Source organism: Tinamus guttatus, unplaced genomic scaffold, assembly GCF_059628265.1.
Source record: "Tinamus guttatus ecotype Peru unplaced genomic scaffold, ASM5962826v1 Tinamus_guttatus_pri_ptg000056l, whole genome shotgun sequence".
In the NCBI taxonomy this organism is placed as follows: Eukaryota; Metazoa; Chordata; class Aves; order Tinamiformes; family Tinamidae; genus Tinamus; species Tinamus guttatus.
The window spans coordinates 4068975-4093029 of NW_028288590.1; the positions used below are offsets into that span (position 1 = coordinate 4068975).

The 24055-nt window shown below is 38.0% G+C and overlaps 1 protein-coding gene across 1 annotated transcript in view; it reads left to right on the forward strand.

Moving 5' to 3' along the window:
- The first annotated feature begins 6834 nt into the window (after positions 1–6834).
- The window catches only part of CLVS1 (clavesin 1), a 91871-nt gene continuing 74650 nt past the window's right edge, over positions 6835–24055 (forward strand). The window contains exon 1 of the mRNA XM_010213834.2: positions 6835–7464. Coding sequence (XP_010212136.1) covers positions 7076–7464 — 389 coding nt within the window. The 5' untranslated portion in view covers positions 6835–7075. The remainder of the gene's footprint in view (positions 7465–24055) is intronic.

Here is a 24055-nt window from a genome sequence, read left to right on the forward strand (position 1 = left end):
TACGACAATTCTATACAAAGCAGAAAGGAGACTGTTGATAACAGGCCCACAACGCAGAACTTTGTCTAATATTTTTAAAGGAATTTAAGTAGAGAACTGTGAAAGATCTGTAAAATTAGGTAAACATCATGTTACTAAAACTGTACAGCTAAATTCCATCTTCTCCCTGTCTTTGTGTAGATGTCGGGAGACAATCAGCTTATTACATTTAGGGACTTTCAGGTACCAATGTTAAAATCCTATACTATTAAATTTCTACACACAGGTTAACTATCATGCTTGGCGGAGGTCAGAATTTTTGCTTTACATATTGCTGATAACCTATTCTATAGGTTGTTCCTATACCTTTGGGCTAAGTGACCTCTGGGGTCACTCAGGAGGCTTTTTGCATGCTTTCATGGTGACACCAGTACAGGCTGGGGACTGAGCTTGTGGAGAGCAGCTCTGCGGAGAAAGACCTGGGTGTCATGGTGGACGACAAGTTGACCATGAGGCAGCAGTGTGCCCTCGTGGCCAAAAAGGCCAATGGGATCCTGGGCTGCATTAAGAAGAGCGTCTCCAGCAGGTCGAGGGAGGTGATCCTGCCCCTCTACTCAGCCCTGGTGAGGCCGCATCTGGAGTACTGTGTCCAGTTCTGGGCTCCACAGTACAAGAGGGATGTGGAGCTGCTGGAGAGAGTCCAGCGCAGGGCCACAAGGATGATCAGGGGCCTGGAACATCTGCCCTATGAGGAGAGGCTGAGGGAGCTGGGCCTGTTCAGCCTGGAGAAGAGAAGGCTGAGAGGGGATCTAATCAGTGTATATAAATACCTCAAGGGAGGGAGTGCAGAGGACGGTCATGGTATCTTTTCAGTGGTGGCCACTGATAGGACTAGAGGAAATGGCCCTTCCAACCCTAAGCATTCTATGATTCTATGATTCTATGACACTTGGTGTATTTCATGACTGACGTGTAATTCTCACATAGCTGGTGCTTCCTTGATATGTTGTATGCTATACAACCATGCTCAGGCAGGACATTCCCATAGTAATGCGATGTATGCATTGTGTGCTGTGACTGATGTACACTGCAACTTTAAACTGTGATTTAAAGGAAGACTGAGGTAATCTCATTAAGTTCATATGGATTTTGTCTGTTTGTTTGCTTTGTCTAACTTGTTTGTTTACAAGTTGTTTGGTGTCTCCTCCTCAGAAGATGGTCTCATTTCCTTAATATCCAGGTAGATAAGAAGTTTGGAAATTTTGGGTCAAAAGATAATGAGGTAAAAATCTTTATTTCATGTCAATCATAAAGCCTTGTCACATCAATCTCCGCTCATTCCTGAAAAATTGTAGTGACAACAGGAACATCTGCAGGTTAGAGTTGCAGACTTGGCTACCCTGCTTACTGCGTATAGAGTTGCAAATATTCGTCCAGTTACTGCCTTGCTTGTGCTGTACCATGGCTAAATTACCACTGCTGGATGGATAAATGTGGCTGCAGGGTAATCTGTAAATATCTGAAGCTGACAAGAAGACTGTAATTGGTATACAGTAGGAAATCGTGAATTATTTTTTATTGAGCTGAAGGAATTTGAGCTGAGGTAGTAATTGTACCTCAGTGAGGAGAACAGGTCCCAAAAAAGTGTGAAAAAAAATAAATTCTCCTTGTTGCTGCTACTATCATCACAAGCATTTCCTATTTTCATATTGAAGAGAGAGAACAACTCTCTAGTGAAGGTTCGTGAGAGAACCAGACCTTGAAGGAGAAAGAGTTATTTTCCCCATTTAGTTTCACTGGGAGGATTTAGTCCCTTAGCGATTGGACACAGGACAGCAGGTGATGATTATGTCTTTAGTGGCAGTCAGGTCGTTGAGTTTTGACGTAAGGTGAATGCAGAGCAGGGGTGTCCAATTGGGATAAACGTAAAGAAATGCTAAACTGCTGCCCTGCTGATGATGCTACTCAAGCCTACCTTTACACTAGGTAAAGGCATGCAGGGAGAATTTGCAGCATACCTCCCAGTTTCCCGATACAACATGGCTCCATGTTTTTCCCTTGTTGTGGAGCAATTGTGGTTGCTACACACAATGTCAAGAGATCACCCAGATGTTAGTGTGGAGGCCTGTGGCTCAGGAGACTTAAGTCCTGGTCTCAGCTCTGTGAAATGTGTCCTCCATGACCTCAAGCAAGTCACTCAAGGTTGCACCTCTCTCCACTGACTGTGGAAGATGCCAGGATCCACCAGCCAAGGACAATCAGATTTTCTCACCACTCTTTTGGACTTAGTTTATGGGGCCAGTATATGACTCTGTCTATGTCTGTTTACTCTGGGCTCCTACTAAGAGTCCACAAAGTGCCAAAGGAACCATTCCTATACCATAAGTACAGCTATGGCTTCATCTTTCCTTGCTGTTATGAAGTAGTCCCTGTTAAGCAGAAGCTAGCTCCAAGATGTTTTTCACAGTTAACATCAGTTTTTTTTTTTCTTTATTAAAAAAAAGCAATTTAATGAGATGACACCCACACTCTAAAATGAAATTATTCTTGATTACCATTTTCCATCCCTCCCTGCCCACTCCCTTTGCTTCTGGCATGATTTTAGCAGCTAATATCCATATGAATGCTAGGAGTTAGGAGTTATATAATGGAACAAATCATAACAGAGTGATGACTATTCATACTAGGTAAGGATCAAACCCTATTGCATTCCCCATTTGAAAACTGTGTAAATGAACTTTCAGATGGCCTATAGTTTTGGACTGAATCTAAAAGACTCATTAGAGAGAGGCATTAAAAATCTGTCTGGAACTGAAGTGCATGGGAAAAGGCCAAATGAACATGACAGTGCTTCAAGAGGCAGATGATGCTGCAACAGCAGCTAAGTAACTCAGAACAAGATGATCCAGACAATTGTCATCATCAGTAAGAGCAGGGATGGCCAGTTTTATATAGTTGTTGAATGATGATCCAGAAGTTATGCTGGCAGAGAGAGCAGTAAAGCACATTGAGGCCTTTGGATGAAATGTGCTTTATGGGTGTTTAAAGTATTGTATTCATTTTAGTTAATTATGAATTATTAATATAAATTTGATCTTATTTTTGAGGGTTAATTAAACTTTTAAGCTGTTGGTCAGAAGACTATATTCTATTTTTGGTATTTTATTTTATTTATAAAGCTGCTCTTTGTTCCGTGTCATTCTCTTGTTGTGACTGAAAATAAGAAGTCGAAATGGTATGTGACACCAGAGTTTTGGTGAATTCCTTTTCCCCCATATATTAAATAATTTAAGTTTCAAACCTGTGTTAATTATTTTTCCCTGTTTAAAATAGGGATGTTCCTTTGGAGAGATAATTTATTGCAAGTGCCTGTGAAAAGATTTCAGGAGAGCAAATAGTCCTCTGGGAACAAAGAGTTGGAACACAGAAAAACAGCTGTTGAAACTATAACAAAGAGTGTATTGCATCAATACGTAACAATATTCAAGATAGGAAGAAAAGGCCAGCATCTTCATTTGGAAAAACAAAAATATAACTGTCTTAGACATTAGGAGATGAACCAGAGATGCACATAGCACCGGGTGAGAAAGAAAATCTGCTGTGGAGGGGGTAAAAATGGAGAAGGTTATGCCTTTGGGAATCAGGATAAATCAGTATGATTAGAGAAAGCATGATTACAATTAAACTGGGTAGCACTGGGGCAGTAAATATATTGCCTAGCGGAACAGTGGGAGGACCAAATCATAAACCAATATAAATCATAAAAACTCTTTGAAGTGCTAGGGTAGATTGCAACTAGCCCCATGATTTGTGGTGTGATTTGGACACTGACAGTGTTGTTTACACATTTATGGATTATTTTGCAATATATCACACTGTGCCAATAAAATATTTTAGGGCAAAGTCTGTTCGGTCTGATAATCCGAGTAATCAATAGAATCTCTCCTGTAAGCTGCAAACTATAGCTATAACTCAGTTCATGGTCAGAAAACTCTGACAGGCACTTTAAAATATATTATTGTTTGTTGTTAGACTGAATATTATTAAAAATAAGTTTTCCAACAAATTTTGACTGGGGAGCATTTAGATCTCTCTCCTTGGGTCCGTCGTAAGCATAAAAGGTGCTAATCCACGGAGAGAGGGTAGCAACAGTGGCAAACGATAATGAAAACAAATGGCATCACTTTTGACACCAACTGCAAGGAAATTATATAAGCAAAGCTAAAGGCCCAGACTTTCTTTGTGAGGTCCTACCATTTCCTTCTGGAGGAGACTGTAGTTGACCCACCAACAATTTGCTCATTTCCAGAGATGATCAATGCAAGAAAATGATGTTGAAGCCACAGTTAACTTTTAAGCATGAAATAGGGGTGTGAGTCTCATATGGTCCATATCAGCCTTATATCAGCATAGTTCAGTTGATACTGATAGTATTATCCTAATTGGGTCTAAAAAAAAAGTAAAACAAATACAGTTATCATATTTTTTATGTGTGTAATCCACTTTTAAGACTATTCTATTCTATAACCACAGAATAATGTACACCTATGGATAGCTCACCCAAAACTTCATGGAGTTTGGAGTTCAACTTCAAGGACTCAAGTTTCTCCAGAGTCATTTACGCACTGCAGTGACATATCAAAGGCAGTCAACCTTCTTTCCTTCCTGTCTTTGCCTTTGCTTTTCATGCTTTACCAGAATGATGAATCATCAGATATTTTGCCCTGCAGGTTGTTCTGCATAACTCTAGCTTCATAGTGAATACAGAAAGAGGCTGCTTAACAAAGCCCCTTTTGCATCACCCACAGACATGCCTAATGTACACTCTTAACAAATGAAAGGTTTGGGAGGTCTTCCCTCCCACCCCCCACAAATACCCTTTAAGAAAACTCAGAGAATCTCTGTTTTAAAATTCAGAAATATCATCCTGAAGCTGTAGCTGTGGCGTCCAAAAGGTAGTTTCTATCAATTACCTTCAAGCTCAGGTGTCCCTCATGCTGATTATCTTCCAGGCCCAGTGGTGTAACTCTGAGCAGCCTCTGGACTAACAATTACGCTGGTGGCTGCTGTCTCCATTGTTTGAGATGAGAACACTGAGCCCAGGGGAGGAGCTGAGTGAAACAGTGCTTTTGCTATCAATAATTCATAATTTTCCAAACAGCTTCCCTTCAAATATAATAAAGTATGTCTTTCACTGAGGGTTTCCCTTTTAAAATTTAAAACCATATTTTCTTTTCCTCAGATTAGAGAGAGAGAGATAGATCAGTTAAATAGAAGTGGGGTTTCATTCATTTGATTGTTTCACTTTTTTTTTTTTTAATGGATGGATCTTGATCTTTCTTCACACACATTTCACATTGGAACAGACTTTGATCTTATTTCATGCAAGTGTAACTACACAGACTTCACTGACAGCATCTTCCTAATAATGGCATTGAAATGTAAGAGATTCATTTGAAATGTAAGAGATTCATTGTACCATTTTGCTCATAAATAACAGTTTAAGCACTAACACTTGTAATAAATTCTAGGCAAACTACAAGAATGAACATGAAATTCAGGAAAGCTATATGTTACTGAAAATAGGAATTTGAAATAAACGGTATCTCTTTTCAGCTAAAACACCAAGTCTATTAGATTAGATTCATCAAACAATTTAATCAGGGGAATTTTCCTGAGTTTTCAACATTTAAGAAATGGACACAACCTTTCTTTTTTACAGAAGCACCATTGTGTAGTTGCATCTTCCCACAAGACCCCAAAATTTGCAAAATAATGTGAAAGGTGACCTAGAAATTAAGAACTGTCATGAGTTCACCAAGACTCATGATGGAGAAATAGAGGAATATGAGTAGTATGAATGAAGTATTTTCTTAATGTTAAAAGGCCTTACAGATACTGTTTACTGGGAAGGAAATAATCCTATGTCTTAAATTTCAAAAAAGTGGGGTTTGGTTATTTTCAGTAAGATATCCAGGTATTCATTAGAACTACAGCTGTAAAATTCCAGTGGAAACAAAGTGTCTATAATCTTTCAAGAAAAAAATAGGTTAGCCAGGACGATACTGTTCTTTTTGACTGTCGTGATCATCACAACAGACATTCTGCTTCATGATAAGCCTGAGTTTTGTCTCCAGTGCAAGAGATAGGCTAATAAATATTGACTATCCTTCATCCTCTGTACTTCTCTCAGGCATTCTTCATCATTACTTCTGAGGTAACACTGTATTTTATGCTAGCAATATAGTGGTTTGTCTTCACTGTCTAAAAGATGCATAAGAGCTAAACAGGAAATATTTTCCACAAGGTTTTACCAAGTAGAAAATACCTCTAGTGCTGGTGGAGTTTGGGGGTTTTATCAGAGTTTCATGAATAACTCAGGGGCAAATTCAAACAAAACTACAAACTGATATTACAGGTCATAAAACCATGCTTAACAGTTGTTTTATTTCTTATGATAAGTGTGAATTCACATATTTAGGAAGGCAAAATTTTCCTTATAGGGTGGAAAAAAAAAAGACTACTATTTTTACTTTTGTCATCCAGGGCTGTAAGTTATGCTTTAAAGAATGCTGGAATTCCCACATTTTTATACAATAACTTTTTAAAGCTACTCTAATATTAAATTGATAAAGCATATGAGTACCAGTTCATTAGACTGCCTTTCTGAAAACTTGAGTGTATATGTGCTAGATGTCAGTGGCTGTTTTATCTACTCCGTTCCGAAATTAGTTAACTACAATCCTCTTACATAGAAGCACACAAAATAATTTTGTTGCTGTGTAAAGTTTGGAAGTGCATTTCTGTAAGCTTTATATATTTATTTAATCTTTCTTTTATGTATTTGCTTTTTCTTTCAGTCAGTGATGGAATAAATGGCCCTTTCCTTTGGATGGATTATACTACGTATGAGCTGCATGTTTCTCTTTCTTCAAGAATAAGAAAAGGTTTCCACGTTCATTTGTTAAATATCAGCTTGATAGCAAAAATCTTCTGAATGGCTCATGCTCACAGCAGTCCATTAGTTAAATGGGATCAGCATTATTTCTTCTAAAATATCTGAAGTAAAGAATTTGGAAAAGAGATTTTTGCAGAGATGACCCATTTACAAGCTGGACTTAGTCCAGAGACTATAGAGAAGGCCCGTCTGGAACTGAACGAAAACCCAGACATTTTGCATCAGGATATCCAGCAAGTCAGGGACATGATCATCACAAGGCCTGACATTGGGTTTTTACGTACAGATGATGCCTTCATCCTGAGATTTCTTCGAGCCAGGAAGTTTCACCAAACTGAGGCCTTCAGACTGCTGGCTCAGTATTTCCAGTACCGCCAGCTAAATCTGGATATGTTCAAAAACTTCAAGGCTGATGATCCAGGAATCAAACGGGCTCTCACTGACGGATTCCCAGGAGTACTGGAAACTCGTGATCACTGTGGCAGGAAGATCCTTCTGCTCTTTGCAGCCAACTGGGATCAGAGTAGGTAAATGTAGATGGTGTCCTTATATTTTTACGCTCAACTCTCAGCTGACTATTTGTGTTCATACTTGAAGTCCCAATGTCAGTAAAACATTTTGAAACCATGCGTCCATTTCACTGAAGCTTTTATCTGACCTAATCATCCCCAGACATAGCACTCCCCACTCTAAGAGTATGTCTGTGTTTCAGATAAGTAGCTCATATTCTCCTCCTTAAATATTTCCAGTTTTAAGCCAGATACTCTCAACTTGCTGCAAAAATATTGATATCTATTGTATAATTATGTCAATAATGTCATGGATTAGCTGAACAGGTTTACAGGAAACAAATGCCTCAAGATACTTGGTGGTTTTCATTAATCTCCCAAGTCAGAAGGAATTGACCATGTTTATCTTATTTCCAGACTTCTTAACAGGTTTTTTTGTTTGTTTTTAACCATTTCAGGAATTACAGATTCTGCTATGAAATTTCCCAGAACTGTATCTTACTTTCTACAAACTCTGGTCAGTGTATGCTGGTTACTTGCTAAATGGGAGATATGCGTTTTCTGTTCAAGTCCTTTCTTTACAGAATAGTATGAACAAAGATATTTTCCAGCCATTAGTATAAAATTATTTTCTTAATGTGATTAGTCATCTTTCACTACCGATTTGGAATTATATAAATGCAGAAAAAAGGGAAGTAAGAATAGTCCAGGAATATGATGTTCACATTGTCCTCTTTGTCAGAATTCATTCCATTACAATTCCCCTGCCTTCATGCTGAGACTGAAAAATGCAAGCAGCTGTAGGATTGCCATGTGTTCTGCTGATTTTTGATAAAAATCAGACTAAATCTAGATTCAGGATTTGAACATCATAAATTCTGATGAGTTCCAGGAGTTTGTTTTGACATAGTATAAGGTGATTAGATTGGGACTTTGGTTTTACATTACAGAAATTATTAAGGAACAGTATATATATATATGCTTGCAGGGATTAATGTTTTTTTCTGGAAAAACTTTTGATCCTGCTGTGAACCTAAAGTTCAGATTGTTTGTAATTTTCTTTTGCATTTACAGATTCGGGAAGTAAACACAAGGATTTGGGAAATAAATGCACAGAAATGTAGTTTCGCGTATACAAAAGCAATTGGTACACTCTGGGTGAAACTCTCACCCAGCTGAAGCCAGCAATAAAAGTACTATTGACTGAGTCCAGCAGTTTATCTCTCGTGATTTAGCACAGGGCTTAGTGCTCTGTCTGAACTGTGAGCTTTCCCTTCTTCCAACCAGAAACCTCCTCCTTTGCCAACCAGGCTGGAAAGACAGAGGAGTGAACACATATCTTTAATTAATACGAAGTATGAGCTTTAGAGGCCAAAAGCATTGTGACTCTGATGGTTGACTTAAAGGATTTAGGTATTATACAGAACCAGCCTCGGGTTACTGATCCTTTAGCAAAATGAATCCTTATGATTAATCCTTACGATCTGGTTCATCAGATCCTATTCTGGGAGAGCTGAAAATGCTCTTGTCTAAGGCTTTCACTGAGATTTTGATAGAAAATTGATTCTTTACAGATTGTGGCTCAAGTTTTCTGAAAGTCCTTTAATACCTAAACATGTATGTGTGTGTGAGCGCATGTAGACAGAAACATAGTGTTTCTATGTTCAAGATTATTTGTTTCTGAAAATGTAATTTTAACTCTCAAATAAGAAAAGCTTGGACTAAAAGGTTAGGCTGCACTTTCTTAGACAGAACTCCTCAGTGAACCTAAAAATCATGTGCAAAGTCTACCTCTTTTCAGCCAGAGAATCTCAACTCCTCTCCAGTTTCAAGAGACAAGAATTATCATTTCAGTTGGCTTTTTCACCTCTGCTACTCACACGTTTGTGATAGGAGTATTCTGAGTATGAGTTAGGGACAGGATTTGGCTTATACATTGACTCGTACATAAAGATATAATTTCTTCTCTTTTACTGTCTAAAAGTGCTCAATGCAACAGACAGTCCAGCAGACTAGAAGACAGGAAGATAGGAAACAATGAGTAAAACTCCCTATTAAGCTGCAAGGAAGCAGATTACTGACCAGAAAAAAAAAATACCAACACAATAAAAACTTGTTACATCTTGTGTACATGTATCTTGGGGAACAGGTATGTGCGATGGCACTGTCTTACAAGTTCTGATGCTAACCTTAACCTAATGCAATCAACTCAGCTGAAGTTGCAGCATTATACATGAATACTGGCATGATGCTGACATGCAAGAGTCAGAGCTCAAATTTCGTCATACATTTTTATTTTCACCTGGCTGTGGCTTTTTCTTTATCATTATGTTGTAATTTATAAAGTAAGGTTCCTTTAAAAACAGCTATAATCTGTAAACTCATTTTCAGCTCAGCCATTCTTTCCATTTATATTCCTGGGAATATGATGTGTATAGATCACATGTCAAGGAGGGGGAAGCAGCTCCAAAACTGTCTGGTTATTGATTTAAAAAGAAATGTTAATTTTGCGCAATGTGACTGCTTGGGTGCATCAGATCCAACATATTTTAAAGGAGTTCCTTTATCAAGGCTGTAACTTGTATGTAAGCTTTCAGAAGAATTTGTAGTTTTAGCGCAATAGATATAATTGACAGATCAGTAACATTTCTAGAGAAGTTGTGTCTGCCATTTCATCCTAAAAAATAGCTTTTCATTTTCAGCCTGAATGTTTCCAACTTCATCTTTCAGCTTCTGCGATGTGTTAATTAAAAAGAACCATGGGTATATGAAATCTTCTCACATGGGTACTTTGGTGTCCTAAACATGTCATCTTTTAAGTTACTTTAGAATTCACCGAGGATGAAGCACTGTAAGAAAAATTACTGTCAGACAACAAGAAGATGCTACATTAGCTACTCTATAGCAAAGGTCCTTGTGTTCACTTTTAACCATGGCGAATGTTACCCAAGCCCATTTTCCTTGAGGGAAAAACAACTTTGTATTTTCCATAAGGTCAAAATATATTTGTGGGAAGTCATCACAGAGAAAGTAAAGTTCTGCAAAGTAACCCCCTAATTTAATATGGAGCAGTATTTATTTTGTGCTGCCAAAGCTTTAATGGAATAGACATATTTTTACTCTCAGAATTAGGAAGATTTTCCATGTCACTAATGATCTGCATCACTGTATTCTACACCTTTCCTATTGTTTTAGCATTGCTGTTAATGTTCAGGCAAGGGGAAGCGAGTACAACTTCTCACTAATAAACCACCATTTGTGTGTTTCATTAATAAACCAGTCCTTTTCTGTTCAGTAGTTCCTTCCTTACAGCTATAAGGATTGCCTTTGTTTTCTTAGCTACTTTCTCACATTTTGAGCTCATATTCAGCTCAAATCTCCTCCCAGATCATTCTTTCCCAAAATACAAATCCCACTTGTAAATGTATCATACATTGTCATCTCTAATGTGGGCACAGTCTAGCAAGTGATTCATGCAGCTCTGCAGAACTTAACCTGTCCTCATCATCAGTTATTTTTTGTACATGTGCAAAGTTCACTCACAAAAATTTTATTTTTGTTTTCCCATTGTTGAAAAATAGATTATTCTATTGACCCAAACAAAACAAAAGAAAACATAAGAAGTGGTAATATCTGTCTCACAATCACTAGTTGAGATCTGTTATTGTGCTGGTCTTTCATTCATTTAGCATGTTCTTCACTGATGTGCTTTTGTGTCTGTTTTTAAACAGGTTTCATAAAGAATATGTGATCACTTTCTCTCTAGGTTTAAGTCTCATTTAGTGGCTTTTGCATCTATTAGTCAATGTTAATAAAATATGATATAGGATGGAAGATATCAGAAATACTAAATAAATTAAAGAATGGAGGGAAAAGAGAAAGCTCAGATTAGTTCCACACTGAGGGAGACGAAAAACTGCTGAGTTGCACCAGCATACAGCACAGCATCCGCACAGGGAAGTGCCGTCATGCCCTTGGATCCAACCTCAGTCCTATGAGGTGCAGGGCATGATATGAGATGAGGACTCACTCAAAGGACCCACAGGCTTCACGTATACTACTGCTTACAAAGCAACTTATTTGTAAATGAGGATCTTGAAATATTAAAGAAAAACAAGAATGTCAAACTGATCTTATCAGATATTGTTCTGAGGAAATAATTTGCACCAGGAAAACCACAGTCTGTAAAATAAATATTATAACATTTACCTACATTTTTAATGATACCTGAGCCAGGATTTCTCATAACGTCAAATGCGTCATAAGTGCTAGATTAGATATACTCATCCTCATACTGTCTTACTTTCTCGGCTTTACCAAACTAGAGCCCACACTTCACCAATGCATATAGAGTAAAACTAAACTTTTTAAAGAAGTCAGGCCTTTTTAGCTGTTAGATTGGGAAAACTTTATTAACTACTCCAGCTGTTCCTAGGTTTGCCACTGCCTTCTAATATATCTTGCTCCTACATCTGCAAAATGGGAGTTTTGGGTTCAGCAGCAGATGTTCATTAATTCTCAAAGTAAAGATACTTCCTTTAGGTTTGTTTAACCAGAGGAAAAATTATTTCTGTGTTGAGAGCCAGCACAAGGACTATCTCCATTCATGACACATAGGATGAATATTGATCCTCTGCAAATAAGACCTTGGGGCAAAGGGATACAAATGTGTCATCTATCTTTTGCAATAGGGTAACTAATTTCTGTCTTCACTGTTGGACCGCTATGCCTCAGAAACTGTCATATATCCCAAAAATTCTGTAAAGAAGTCAGAGGGAAAAGTTATTTCTTTGTTTGCGACATATATTTCCAACCCAGCTACTACCCGCAAACTCTTTTTTATTACCAAGGAGTCACAAATGCCAAATACTTACCACTTACTTACTTAGAGATAGGCTAAAGAACAAGGAGTTACTCTGACATAGCAGTAAGCCAACAGCTGTAAATATTTTAGGGGATCGTGGTAGAAAAAATTACATCCTTGCTGAGAATGTTTATAGTGATGTAATTACAAGGATATTATCATCAGCAGATCCTGTTGGTATGAATAAATATGCCTCAGATGCTGATTATTCTAATATATTTCTAGGATAATCTCAGTTGCTTAATAGAATATCAAGGAATAAACATCTGTTGAGACTGATTTATAGTCAGGCAAACTGTGGCAATAATTCAGCCTCATAGTGGTTTATTGTGAGAAGGTTATTGCTGAAACACAGTGAGTCCTACCGCTAGAGTAATTTTTACAAAGCAAGTCTTTGTGTTTGGCTAGGGGGTATCGCTTCTGTGTCAGGAGATGCTTCCAGTACTGTGGATTGAGGTTGAGGTTGTGGTTCAAAAGTCACAGTGAGCAACAAATAGCCTAGTGGCAAAAAATATTTTTAAAGCTAATTCTTGTCCTTTCTTCTCGTTACTGAGCTAGTACAAAAGGTGAGCAGAATTCAGAGTAAAGTGTGCCATAAGTAAAATACTCATTTTAGGGAGTGACAGATGTGGAAATTAAATGTTGGACAGAAAAGGAAAAGGAGTTCTCTATTGAAATGTTTTAATTTACTTAGATGAGGCAACTTAATTCAAACTGATTTAATTTAAAGTTTGGGAAGGTTATTGCATGAATGTGTGAATGACATATAGAAATGACAGCCTGGGATAGAGTTGAGAGAGGAATCAAAGAAGAGAAAGCAAATAGTCTGAAAAAGAGGAGGAAAACAAACAGCTGTGGAAGTTCTCAGAGATATGTTCAAGAACAAAACTAGACTGATTGAAAGGATCTAAGAGAGTATGGGGGTATGGGAAGGGAAATACAAAGTATCTTGAGAGCGAGGAGAAGGTACCAACAGGAATGACATGTGCTGGGGCCTGGACAGATTGGAGACTTGTGAAGGACAGAGCCTTTGGCAGGGCTGAGAGACGACTGGCAGAGCTGGCCAGGAGGATGACGAAGGAAAATGAAGGGCACTTTGAAAAGTGGCTCTGTGCCACCTTCCTCCTGTGGAGAAAAGAAAACTAGTCCAACCTCCAAGAGAATAAACCAGAGCAAAGGACAGATGATTAAAAAGAATGCACACCCGAAAATACCTGTACAATGTGCACAGTTGTGATGTGCAGGATGTAGAAAATGACCCATGTTCTTACATGGACTCGATATGTTAACTTTAGGACTAGGTTTGGCAAAAGAGCATTGTATCATAACTCTATCAACAGAATAGCATGAAGACAAACAACATGACATATTACTTAGCTCTTTGTCTCTTTGAGTGTGAATGATTAGTAACTGTGAATATTCTCAATAATAGGCATTTTTTTTGAGCTGAGACTTTGCAGAAAGAGATGAGAATATTTCTTGTCAGAGCTTTTCCTAAATCAAGTTTTGCAAATATCTGATATTCTGGACAGTTTCTATCTTGTTAATCTAATTAAAATGGGTTAAGGCAAATTCATGTATTAGAGCAGGAACAGAATGCAAAGAGTCAGGGGAGAAAAAAACATAATTCTCTGACTAGCTATTTAATAGGCTACATACATAGAACAAGCATTGCAGATGAATGAAGTTACAGAGACAGAATCCTTAAATACACTTGAATTTCCTTGAATTCTAATATTTTGATGTATTATTTCCCCGGGCCATGATATGTTTTAGACTCTTTTCTCTGAACTCAATCTGTCCATACCAATTGCACTTTAAAAACAAACACGTCTTACACCACACCTTTGCAGGTGCAGGGCAATCTCCATTTTTAGCGCCTCCAGAGCAGCCTGGAGTGGGGTGCTTGGGAACCTCTGCTATCAGCAGCCCATGTGGTGCTGGAGGACTTTAGAGTGGACAACAGGAATTTGTTAAGGATGTGCATGGTGTGAGTCATGGGACGCTGAGCTCAATAAAAAGCTGAACAGCAGCATAGCAAGGCGAATCCCCCCTGCTCCCAAGTCATGATGTTTCAGGCTGTTTGTCTGCTTTTGTGAGGCTGAAGAGGAGGAGGAAGTTGTCAGCTCCAGTATCTGCATTGGGAACATACCATGTATCTGAAGAAGCTCTTGAGAACAAGGGCAAAGAAGTGATATGTCAAACTATTAACCACAAGCACCTAAAAATCTAACCCACAGGGGAGAGAAGGAGGAGGGGAGAAAGTGTGGAGGAGCACAGGCATTCCAGTAAGCCATCCTAACAAAAATAAAATTGCTAAAACTCTTCAGTACAAGACATTTTGCCTCTTTTGAAATGGGCAAAGCAATAAAATAAGCGAAACAGCATAATTAATTTTTCCAGTACAGGAGACTCAATGTCTAAAGAGAAGAAAATGAGATCTGTCATTGAGGAAAAGGAAATTCTTGGCTTAAATTCTGCTTGCATTCTCACAGCTGTGATTTTTAATAAGTGCAGCAACCACGGGGTCACTAATAAAGACTACATCTTGCTCCCAGGCTATGATAATCTCAGCTCTGGAAAAATCCTGGAGGGTCCATTTGTAGCAGGGTACAGAGGGCAAAGCCAGCCAGTTGGTCTCCTGCTGGAACTATTTTATCTTTAACTACCTATTTTCTGCTCATGCTGAGCAAACTTGCTGCAGCAAAGATTGATTTTAAGTGAAAGGTAAAATGTAAATAGCTTCATTGCTGCTTTCTCTTTTCAGAAAGATGGTATCACTTTTCCCCTGCAGACTTAGAAAGGATGGAGCATGTCTGTGCATGAATTAATGGAGGTGGTGCCATTTATTTTTCATACAAGCAGTATAAATCACATCGCCAACTAGCTCTATGATCCTATACAGATCAATAACAATTTATTTGAAAAACAAATTTGGATTATTTATCCCATAATGCATCTTTAGGCATCTGAAATACAGGATTTGATTGAAATTGTAAAATTCCAAGTTGTCACTTTGTATAGAAAAAAACCCTAACTCATCCCATTTGTTTTGTTTTCCTCTGAATTTAGCAGTAACTAGATTTTATAAAATATTAATTTTGGGTGCAATGAAAAATAACCCCTAGATGCCATGACCGAAATGATTACAAGTGAGATGACTATTTTTTTTTCTTCCCTAAAGTAAGCATATCAGTATACATAGGGAATATTAGTCTTTCAGGGGCCAATCAGTATCTTTGGCTCTTTCAGCCTTGCAGGGACCGTATACCACGCCCCTTGTTCCAACTTCTTTTCACAGCAGATCCAACCTGCAAGTGCCTAAAGCTTAGGCTGGAATTTGAGAGACACTAGAGCAAGAGTCATCAATTTGTAAGGGCAGAGGAACACAGGGTAGAAAGGGTCAGGCTGACTGAACAGTACCCTGGCAGGGCATGAATTTCCCCATTTGTATTCCCACTTTTCCCCCGAAGGCTTTTTTTTCTGAGCATAACTAAGATTTTCTGTATTCCACCAAGGATCTCAGAAACCTGGTATGAACCACATCAGTTGGGCAAGTAATCTCTATCACGTGTTTTAAATAACGCACAGGTCAACCTACAATGCACATGTGATGCATATTACCTTTCAAAGTACTCTGGAACATGTTAGCAAAGAGAATTACTTACCTTGATGTGTTTCTGACCAGGTACTAACCCTACCTCAGACATCTCCATCCTCCTCTATTATCTTGGACCTGTGATCCTCTAATCCTGTCTCACCTTGCGAGATTTCTGAATGAGAAGGAATAGTCTGGTTTTCCCAGGGATAATCCTACTTGTCCTTTGTGTAAGTACAAAAGAAGAAATGTATATTTGAAAGAGAAAAAGGCTGCCAAAAAGCTCTGCTTCCAAGTACACCTCCAAATACATTTGAAAACTGTGATAAAGGAAAGGAGAACTCAACTCTGACCTAGGGAGAAACTGTAGGAAATCATTCCATTCTTGGGTTCCCATTTACATGGAAGCCACTTTTAGGCAGCAGCTGCAATTCAAATTCCATTTCACTCTGATAAAACCCTCAGTTCTGTCTGAATCAAAGAGCATTTGCAAGTCTGGGAAAGTGGTAATTTGTGGACACCTTACCTGCAAATGAATGTCTTTCCTTTTCTTAGCATCTTATTATTATTCAGGTACAAGTACATGTGCTTTCTTCAGAGTATATTTTGCATGATCAATTGAGATGTAATTCATTATCTTTTGGGGATTTACTTTGAAAAAGGTATATCAGATGTAAACTCTATGTTAAAAGTCAATGAGTCTTTTGAGACAACCTGACATACATACCTGTCATTGCTGCTTTAGTCTTGGATGATACTTTAGGTTGCAGTGGGCTTTTCTTACCTCCTTTTTGCTCTCATGCTCAATTAAAGAAGAAAATTGGACTAGGCACAAAAGGATTTGGGGTAGATTATGCACTGATTAAGTAAGGTGATACCACTGCAGAAGCCATGTCTCTTTCTGAGCTCTATTAGCAAAATATTGTCTGCAGGATGCTCCCAATAATTATTCACCTTTACTCACCTTAACTGACTGTAGCTAGTACTCACATTACAACAGGCAAAGCAGGGCTAAGCTCTGAGAAGAGCAGCAAAACAAGAAGTCTGGAAAATATGACTACAAAAGAAAAGGTGAAAGAAATGGGATGAGAATATTCCTGTACTTATAAAAGTTTGTCTTAATAAATGGCAGTAGCGACAGGTTGTTCCCCACTTCCATGTTCCCACTTCTATTCTGTTGGGAATATAGAACAAAAAGAAAATTAATTCATCTGCAGAAAAGAGAATTTAGATCTCTCAAAATTAGAAATAAATTTCCTAACAATTTAGTTCAGGACTTGAACATGTAATTGTGAACTGCCCATTGCTGTATATTTTACAGAAGAAGTCAGAGACAGATAGGAGTGATTGTGGTGATGCAGTGCAAGAGATGTATGGGATGCTGTCAGGTCACTTCCTACCCCTTATTCCCCTAAGATTAGATTAGCTTTAGCTAAAGACTCTGAAGAGAATAAACTTGGAAGATGCTTTGAGCTATCTTCTGGTGTAAGAACATAAAGATTATATCAGCAAGCTCTTGGATCTAAAACTGCACCAGACTATCTTGTATATAAAAGATGCTGTGTAAAAGCAATTTTCCCTTCTGGTATTCTGAATACATGCTGAGCATTTTATACCTCAATTATACCTGAAAATGGATAGTTCTGATGTGTAAGGATGTTCTGATTGTTTCCTGTGCTGGAACTGTGCCTCCCACTCACTGTACAATAAAGGGGATGATGTTTGCAAAATACAATTGTCTGCAAGGCCTTTTGTATCCATCTTGATTGACTAGAATCTGTTTGGAACTACTAAATAATGCAGGTCTAATTTTGTGCAAAGGTTGTTTTGCTTATGATGTGCAAAATTACTGGATCTTTACATAGGTAGTCCATCTAGTAATGCCAGCCACGATTGTCCCAAAAAAAGCAATTTAAAGAAATTAGGTAAATACCAGCAAACAAAGTCCAGGAGTGCAGGAGGCGTATAAAGATGCGGTGAGGTAGAAAGGTGCTTCCCGTGTTTTTCTTTCGAAGAATCTGGGCATTTCCATGGGCAGGGGCTTCTGAAATAGTAGTGCTGGATGTCGTGTGAAACGCCGCAGTGCATTCACACGACCAGTGTTCAAGTGCCGCAGTTTTGGCTGGGTGTTCATGGAGAGAACGCCCCAGTCAATGGAGGGCCATGTGGCCTGTCCGCTTAGCTGCTGTCAAGAACAGCACGTGCAGGGCTTCAGAGCCCTGGCTAGCCCTGAATGTCAGCCATACCATCCCTACATCCAAGGAAATGTAATTAATGTAGAGTCACCTTCCTCTTATTTCTGACCTACACTGACAAATGGTTCTGGTACACAGTTGAGAGTCCAGCCTTTATGGACTTAAATATGCTTCTTTAATTACCAAGCTAGAAGTACTGACCGCACTAGTAGAGTGGGTTTGAACTCTGAAGTGTCTACTGTGGCATCCCACTCAACAGTGCTAGACCCAAGTAAAGAGAGACTGTGAGAAGTAAGGGTTATGGTTACTGTTATTATGCTGGACAGTAAAATATAGTCAGTAGTCAGATGAAATAAAATACACACAATTATATGTTCAGGCTTCAAGTGCAGTTGCACCAAAACTCTTACCTAGTCAATCCAGACCACTCCTGTGGTCATGTTGATCACAGCATTTATTGCGCTATGTATATAAAACGATGCTGCACTACTGCTCAACAGTTCATGCTCACCAGCAACTGAACCAATCTCACACATGAGTGGTTTTACACTGGGGGTATACTCAGATATTTGTTACTTAAAGACAAAATTTTCTTTAATCCTGTGTGCAGAAAGGTTCAGCAGGAAACCTAAATGAGTCCACTCTCCTATCTGTGAAAACAATTCAGTCCTTCTTCAGCTTTCTCCTTCTCTCTTCACAATAAAATATTCAGCTGCTCACACCATGTTGGGCAGGATGAACCTCTTTTTTCCTATCTTTTTGTCTCTCAAAGAAGCTTCACGTCTCCCAAAGGCATGGGAGATTTCTTGGCTGCCACCTAAGCCTGGGCTAGGCTATGGCTGGTTCTAAATGCTTACCAATGTTTCTTCAATAAAAAATGATTATTTTGTTATCCTGAAGTACCTAGAGAGATGAGATTATTTCTGTGCTAATGGTGTGCCAAGAAAACAAATGTTTGTCAGGTTAATGTTGCAGAGGTTCACAGATTCTTTGTTCCTCGGGTGAATAGTTCAAAGCCAATAAGTGCTCTTGCTCAGCAGTTACCATTAGAGCAGATTAACTGTGTTACTCAAAGAGCACCCAAAGGTGCAGTGGAAATAGGGGCATTGATGGAGGGGGCAACACAGCTAACCAGGATCAGCACCAGCACCAGGCTAAATGAGGCACAACCCACAAGCTGTGGCCAAGCCTTATTTTTGTATGTGGTGAACTCTTTGATGTATCCAATGCGACTGAACTGAGTGAGCAAAAGGACCTTCACAGGCAGTGTCCAGCACCATGAAGCAGGTGTGCTGGAGAGCACTGCACCGTTTGGCTGGGCCCTCTGAGAGCATCCTCCGCAGGGAGCAGAGGAGAGGCAGAGTGCACAACTGAAGGAGGGAGAAGGGAATTTTTAATCAATGTCCTGCTTACCCACGCGCTCACGATGCCTTGTTTTTCCAGTGCTGCTATGTCATTCTGTTTCATTTCTCCGGACTGAAAAAGGGCCTAATTCAGGCCTTCAGTCATATTATAGGGCCCTTAATGTAAATAGTGCCCATGATGTAGAAGTCAGAATAAATGAACTAAAAGTCTGTCTTCTGACTTTAATGAAACAATGAGTGAGAAAATTGTATGGCTAGAGGCAAAGAACCTGACCATCTGACCCTTTCTAAAGCATATATGTTAAAGAAATATAAATATCCACAGACCAAGCAGGCAAAGAACAGAACTTTTTAATAACATCTTGATTCGGCAATGTATATACTTCAGGCGTGTGGGCAACCCCAATGGACTCAACCACAAAGATGAATACCAGCAAAGGAACTATTCATATGCTTTTTTCCTTTAAGTATCTTGTGGCTTAATATACTTCTTGTGCAAAAATGAATCTAGTGCATTTACTTGATTGCTCCTCACTGTTGAGTAATTTTAAAATTGCAAAACATTAACCGGTGCTGAATCAGTTGAATAGCAGTTAATGGAATGATGAAGAATTCTGAAAGACAAGGGAAAAGAACCCAGACAGGCTGGAAACTTTCTTCTTTATATGTGTTTCTGTGAAGGGAAATTAACAGTAGCTTATTGAGATTCATTTTGCAAAGACTTAGGCAAATGTAGCTTGTCTCTGATGTCGCCGTAAAATTTTTTTAGTAACGTTTTTGTGAAGTCAAAGCATCAGCATCAGTAAAGAGAACTAAGAGCACCACGGTTGTTTTAAGTAAATGAATTCTGCAGCTGTAACAAATGAGTTGTAAGGTATACTTAGATCAATAGGAATGAACTCTGTCTGTCTAATTTTCCCCTTTCAATATTGTGTAAACTGTGAGAGAATAACAGAGAAAAAAAGGACACCCAATATAATATTGTCAAACCCTGCAATTTCATGAAGCTGTCCAATGATACTGAATCATAGCTTTTATAAATTAAGTCTTGTCTGTTATGGTGCAAACATCTGCAATACCATCTCACAAAAGGTAGGTCTTGCTATTTTTAAAAAATATTTAAGATGCCCTTATCCCAGTAAACCATATTATGTTAATGGTAGCATGCAGTGCCTGAGTTTTTAACATCAAACCAGTTAGATCCCAAGGAAAATTTGTCTTCTTTTTCCCCTCTTTTTTTCTCTCTCTCTTTTTTTTTTTTTTTCCTTTAGGTGATGGAATAGATGAAAAAGTCAGGTGTGTCCTTGCAAACCAGCTTATCAATGTATCAATGACTGTTTCAAACAGTTTTCCGGAAAGCAAGAGAAAGAAACAAGGGATGCTTATTTGCACAAAGCTTCCACATTTCCTTCTAACTCCAGAGTTCTCCTTATGACTTTTTTCCTCAAGGCCATGTAGCAGAAATTCTGTGACAATGTCTGCTAATCCTTTTCCTGCTCTTTCTTGTAGACCTTTTGCAAAGCAGGATGTGTCTGCTGTCTGTGCCTTTATTTCTGCGATGACTGCTACTTGGGTTTTGAGTAACGATCATGGTTTTTCTAGCTACTTGGTCCCAGAGCTGGCCCCTACAAGCAACACCTGGAAGGATGTTGTGCACTGAGTTTAAAACTGTAGAAATTTTGATTATTCATTATTTTATATATTTGTATATATGACACTGCAATGAGTTGTTTAGAACTAAACAAACAAAATGTGTCATTGCCTAACAGAGTAGTGACTTCAGTTAAGCAAAATTCTTCATTAATTCTCTGTATTAATATATCGGAGTGCTTATTAGAAGTGTGAAAAAATGTTTTGTTTTAATTATATTAGCTTCATGATAAAAACAATATAAGCAGAAATAGCAGCATATAAATTATCACATTATCAATGATCAGTTTCCAATTGTTTAAACAAAATAAAATAGATCCCCTTCCTTCCCAGAAACAGCAGACTTCACAGCAGTATTTGCAAGATGACAAATACTAAACATTCATACCTATAAGTTCTCTCTACTGAAGAGACATTCAAGTGATTTAGTAGTTGGCTGTTGACCACTTCTGTAATAAGAAATATTTAAACTTGTTTTTGAGAATACCTAACATTGCAATACAGACGGAATTCTGTTTCAGCACAAATTAATTTTTATAGCTTATAAGCCCCTTACTTAGATTGTTTTTCACTGGCAAACTTTGAGAAAACATTCCAATCTGTCAAAATAGTAACAGAACATTACCATGCCAGGGCTAAACACATGCTGCACCTGCAGCACTAACCTGTATCCTACTAGGAAGTCCTGACACATAGCAAAAATTTGTACAGGCATCATGGAAACAAGGGAAGCTAGGTTAGGCTTCTTTTTCTCACTACCATATACTCAGGACAAGGTTCCACAAGCCCCTTTCTATCCTCTTGGGAAGGTAAAATGAAATGTTTTCTCTACATTGCTGCCGTCAACGCAGGATGCAAAGGTCTGTTCCACCCAGGAGAAAGGCTTCCTGCTGAGAGCTCGTGGGATTAGTCCTGTTGGTTAAAGGGTAAAGTCTGTTGCTGAAATTTAAGTTTCCAAACCCTCATGATGAAACACAAGCACTGATTAAATGCTCCAAATACGTTTCTTGTTCTTTACTTCTTTAAATGGGAAAATAATGTATCAAACCACATTCATTCATAGAAAATCAAGTGCTCAAAAATTGTGATACACTGGTTTTAGGGTTTTACCACATGCTTCATTGTCCCCTTTGTGTCTATGTTAGGTGAAATTATACTTAGAATTTTGATTAGATTCTTCTTTTTTTTTTTTCACTGATCCTGCATTTAAAAAAAAAAATCTGGAATTTTTATTCCAGAATTATTTATCCTGTTCCATCAAAGCCAGTCTAAACAGTGCTCTATTTCTAGTGGACAAGGCCAATCTCTTATTGCTGTTCTTGGTGTTGAGAGCATAGTGCTGATACTGATGGTACTTGATTTCCAATTGGGGTAAACCCTTTTTGAAAGGAGCCAGCAGCTCATTTACTATGTAATTATATTATAGAAGTAGTTCTCATTTGTATAATTCATAGTGCCTATGCCATTAAATTCAACAATAGTTTAGCAAGACTTCTCCTGAAACGTAGCATGATACAGTCATATTTTTCCATAATCTGTGTTTTCTACCTGCTGGTTATGCAGTTTATTTGATTATCAATCTTTTGTTTCATTTCATTTATTGACATATTGTATCAGTGAAATACAGATCTCCCAATACAGCCTCTGCCATCTGGTTTCCATGTAGGAGGCCTGATGTCCAATGAATCTGTGATAAACCTGGACAACAAGAATGAGGAGACATTGTCTAATTCCACTGGTTAACCTTAATCGGACTGTTCATTCTTGATGATCATGAAAAGTGGGACACATTTTACACATTTTACATCTTGTTAAAGATTCTGTATGGTCTAGAGTCTTCTACAGATATGTTTTGTATGCATTTTCAGAAATGTATTTCTGAAAAACAACAGAAAAATATGCTCCATTAAGGGAGAATGGTGGTTGTTAATCATACTTTTTTCAGTGATGTTCCATGAAATATGATCCATTTAAAAGTGGCTCAAATGAAAACAGCTCATTTTTTTTGAACTTCATAGCACTACATATTCTTTTCAGCATAACTGTGCAAAGCATTTCCTTTGTGACTGGCAGCATCATAACCCTGTACACTTTTAACGGTCTTGTGAGTCTTTCCTACCATAAATCTATGCAGGCTCTTTATTTATTTATTTATTTTTATTCCCAGTTGTCTGATCCTTTCCTGTTCAGCTGAAGCATTTTAACAAATTCTCTTCATAACTATTTTTGAGTAGACACGGAGTTATTTTTTTCCTAGTCTACTGTCTTATGATTCTTTATGGCATCTGTTTTCAGCTTCGTGATGATCATTTCTATATCAATAATACTGAGTTTCTCCATCTTGTCTGCTATACCAAACTTGCATATTGTTCTAGAGGGAAACATTTTTAATATATAATGCTTGACACATCTTTTCATTTGTTTGCAAGAACTCATGAGAATGTTTTCATGTCTGTCTTTAGTGGCCCCTTTAGGCCTCCTTCCAAAATCATTTATAACCTTTTTTGTGATTGGCATCATTTTTGTGCATCTTTCTTTTTATATATATAAAAATATAAAATATATATTAGCCATTTTAGGTGCTTACAGAGAGATATATATATATCTGTATATATGCATCTACTTTTCACCACACCTTTTCTTCATGTGTTGATTTCTTCTTGACCCAATCTCTAAAGTGTTTAAGCTTTGGATATTTTTCTCTAGTGATGACATCCCACATGGCTTCATCAATCTATTCTTCATATTTTTCTGGGAAAACCCTCTCAGCTTTCAGCCATGCAGGCATAGGCACTGCTGAGGTTCTCCGTGCCTTTTATTTTATTAATATCCACTTTTCTTGTATCATGCTCTATATAATAATGTAGACCTCTATAACGTATTCCACTTCAAATGGCATTCTGGCTGGTGAGAAGTTGTAAGTCTGGAGACTGTGATT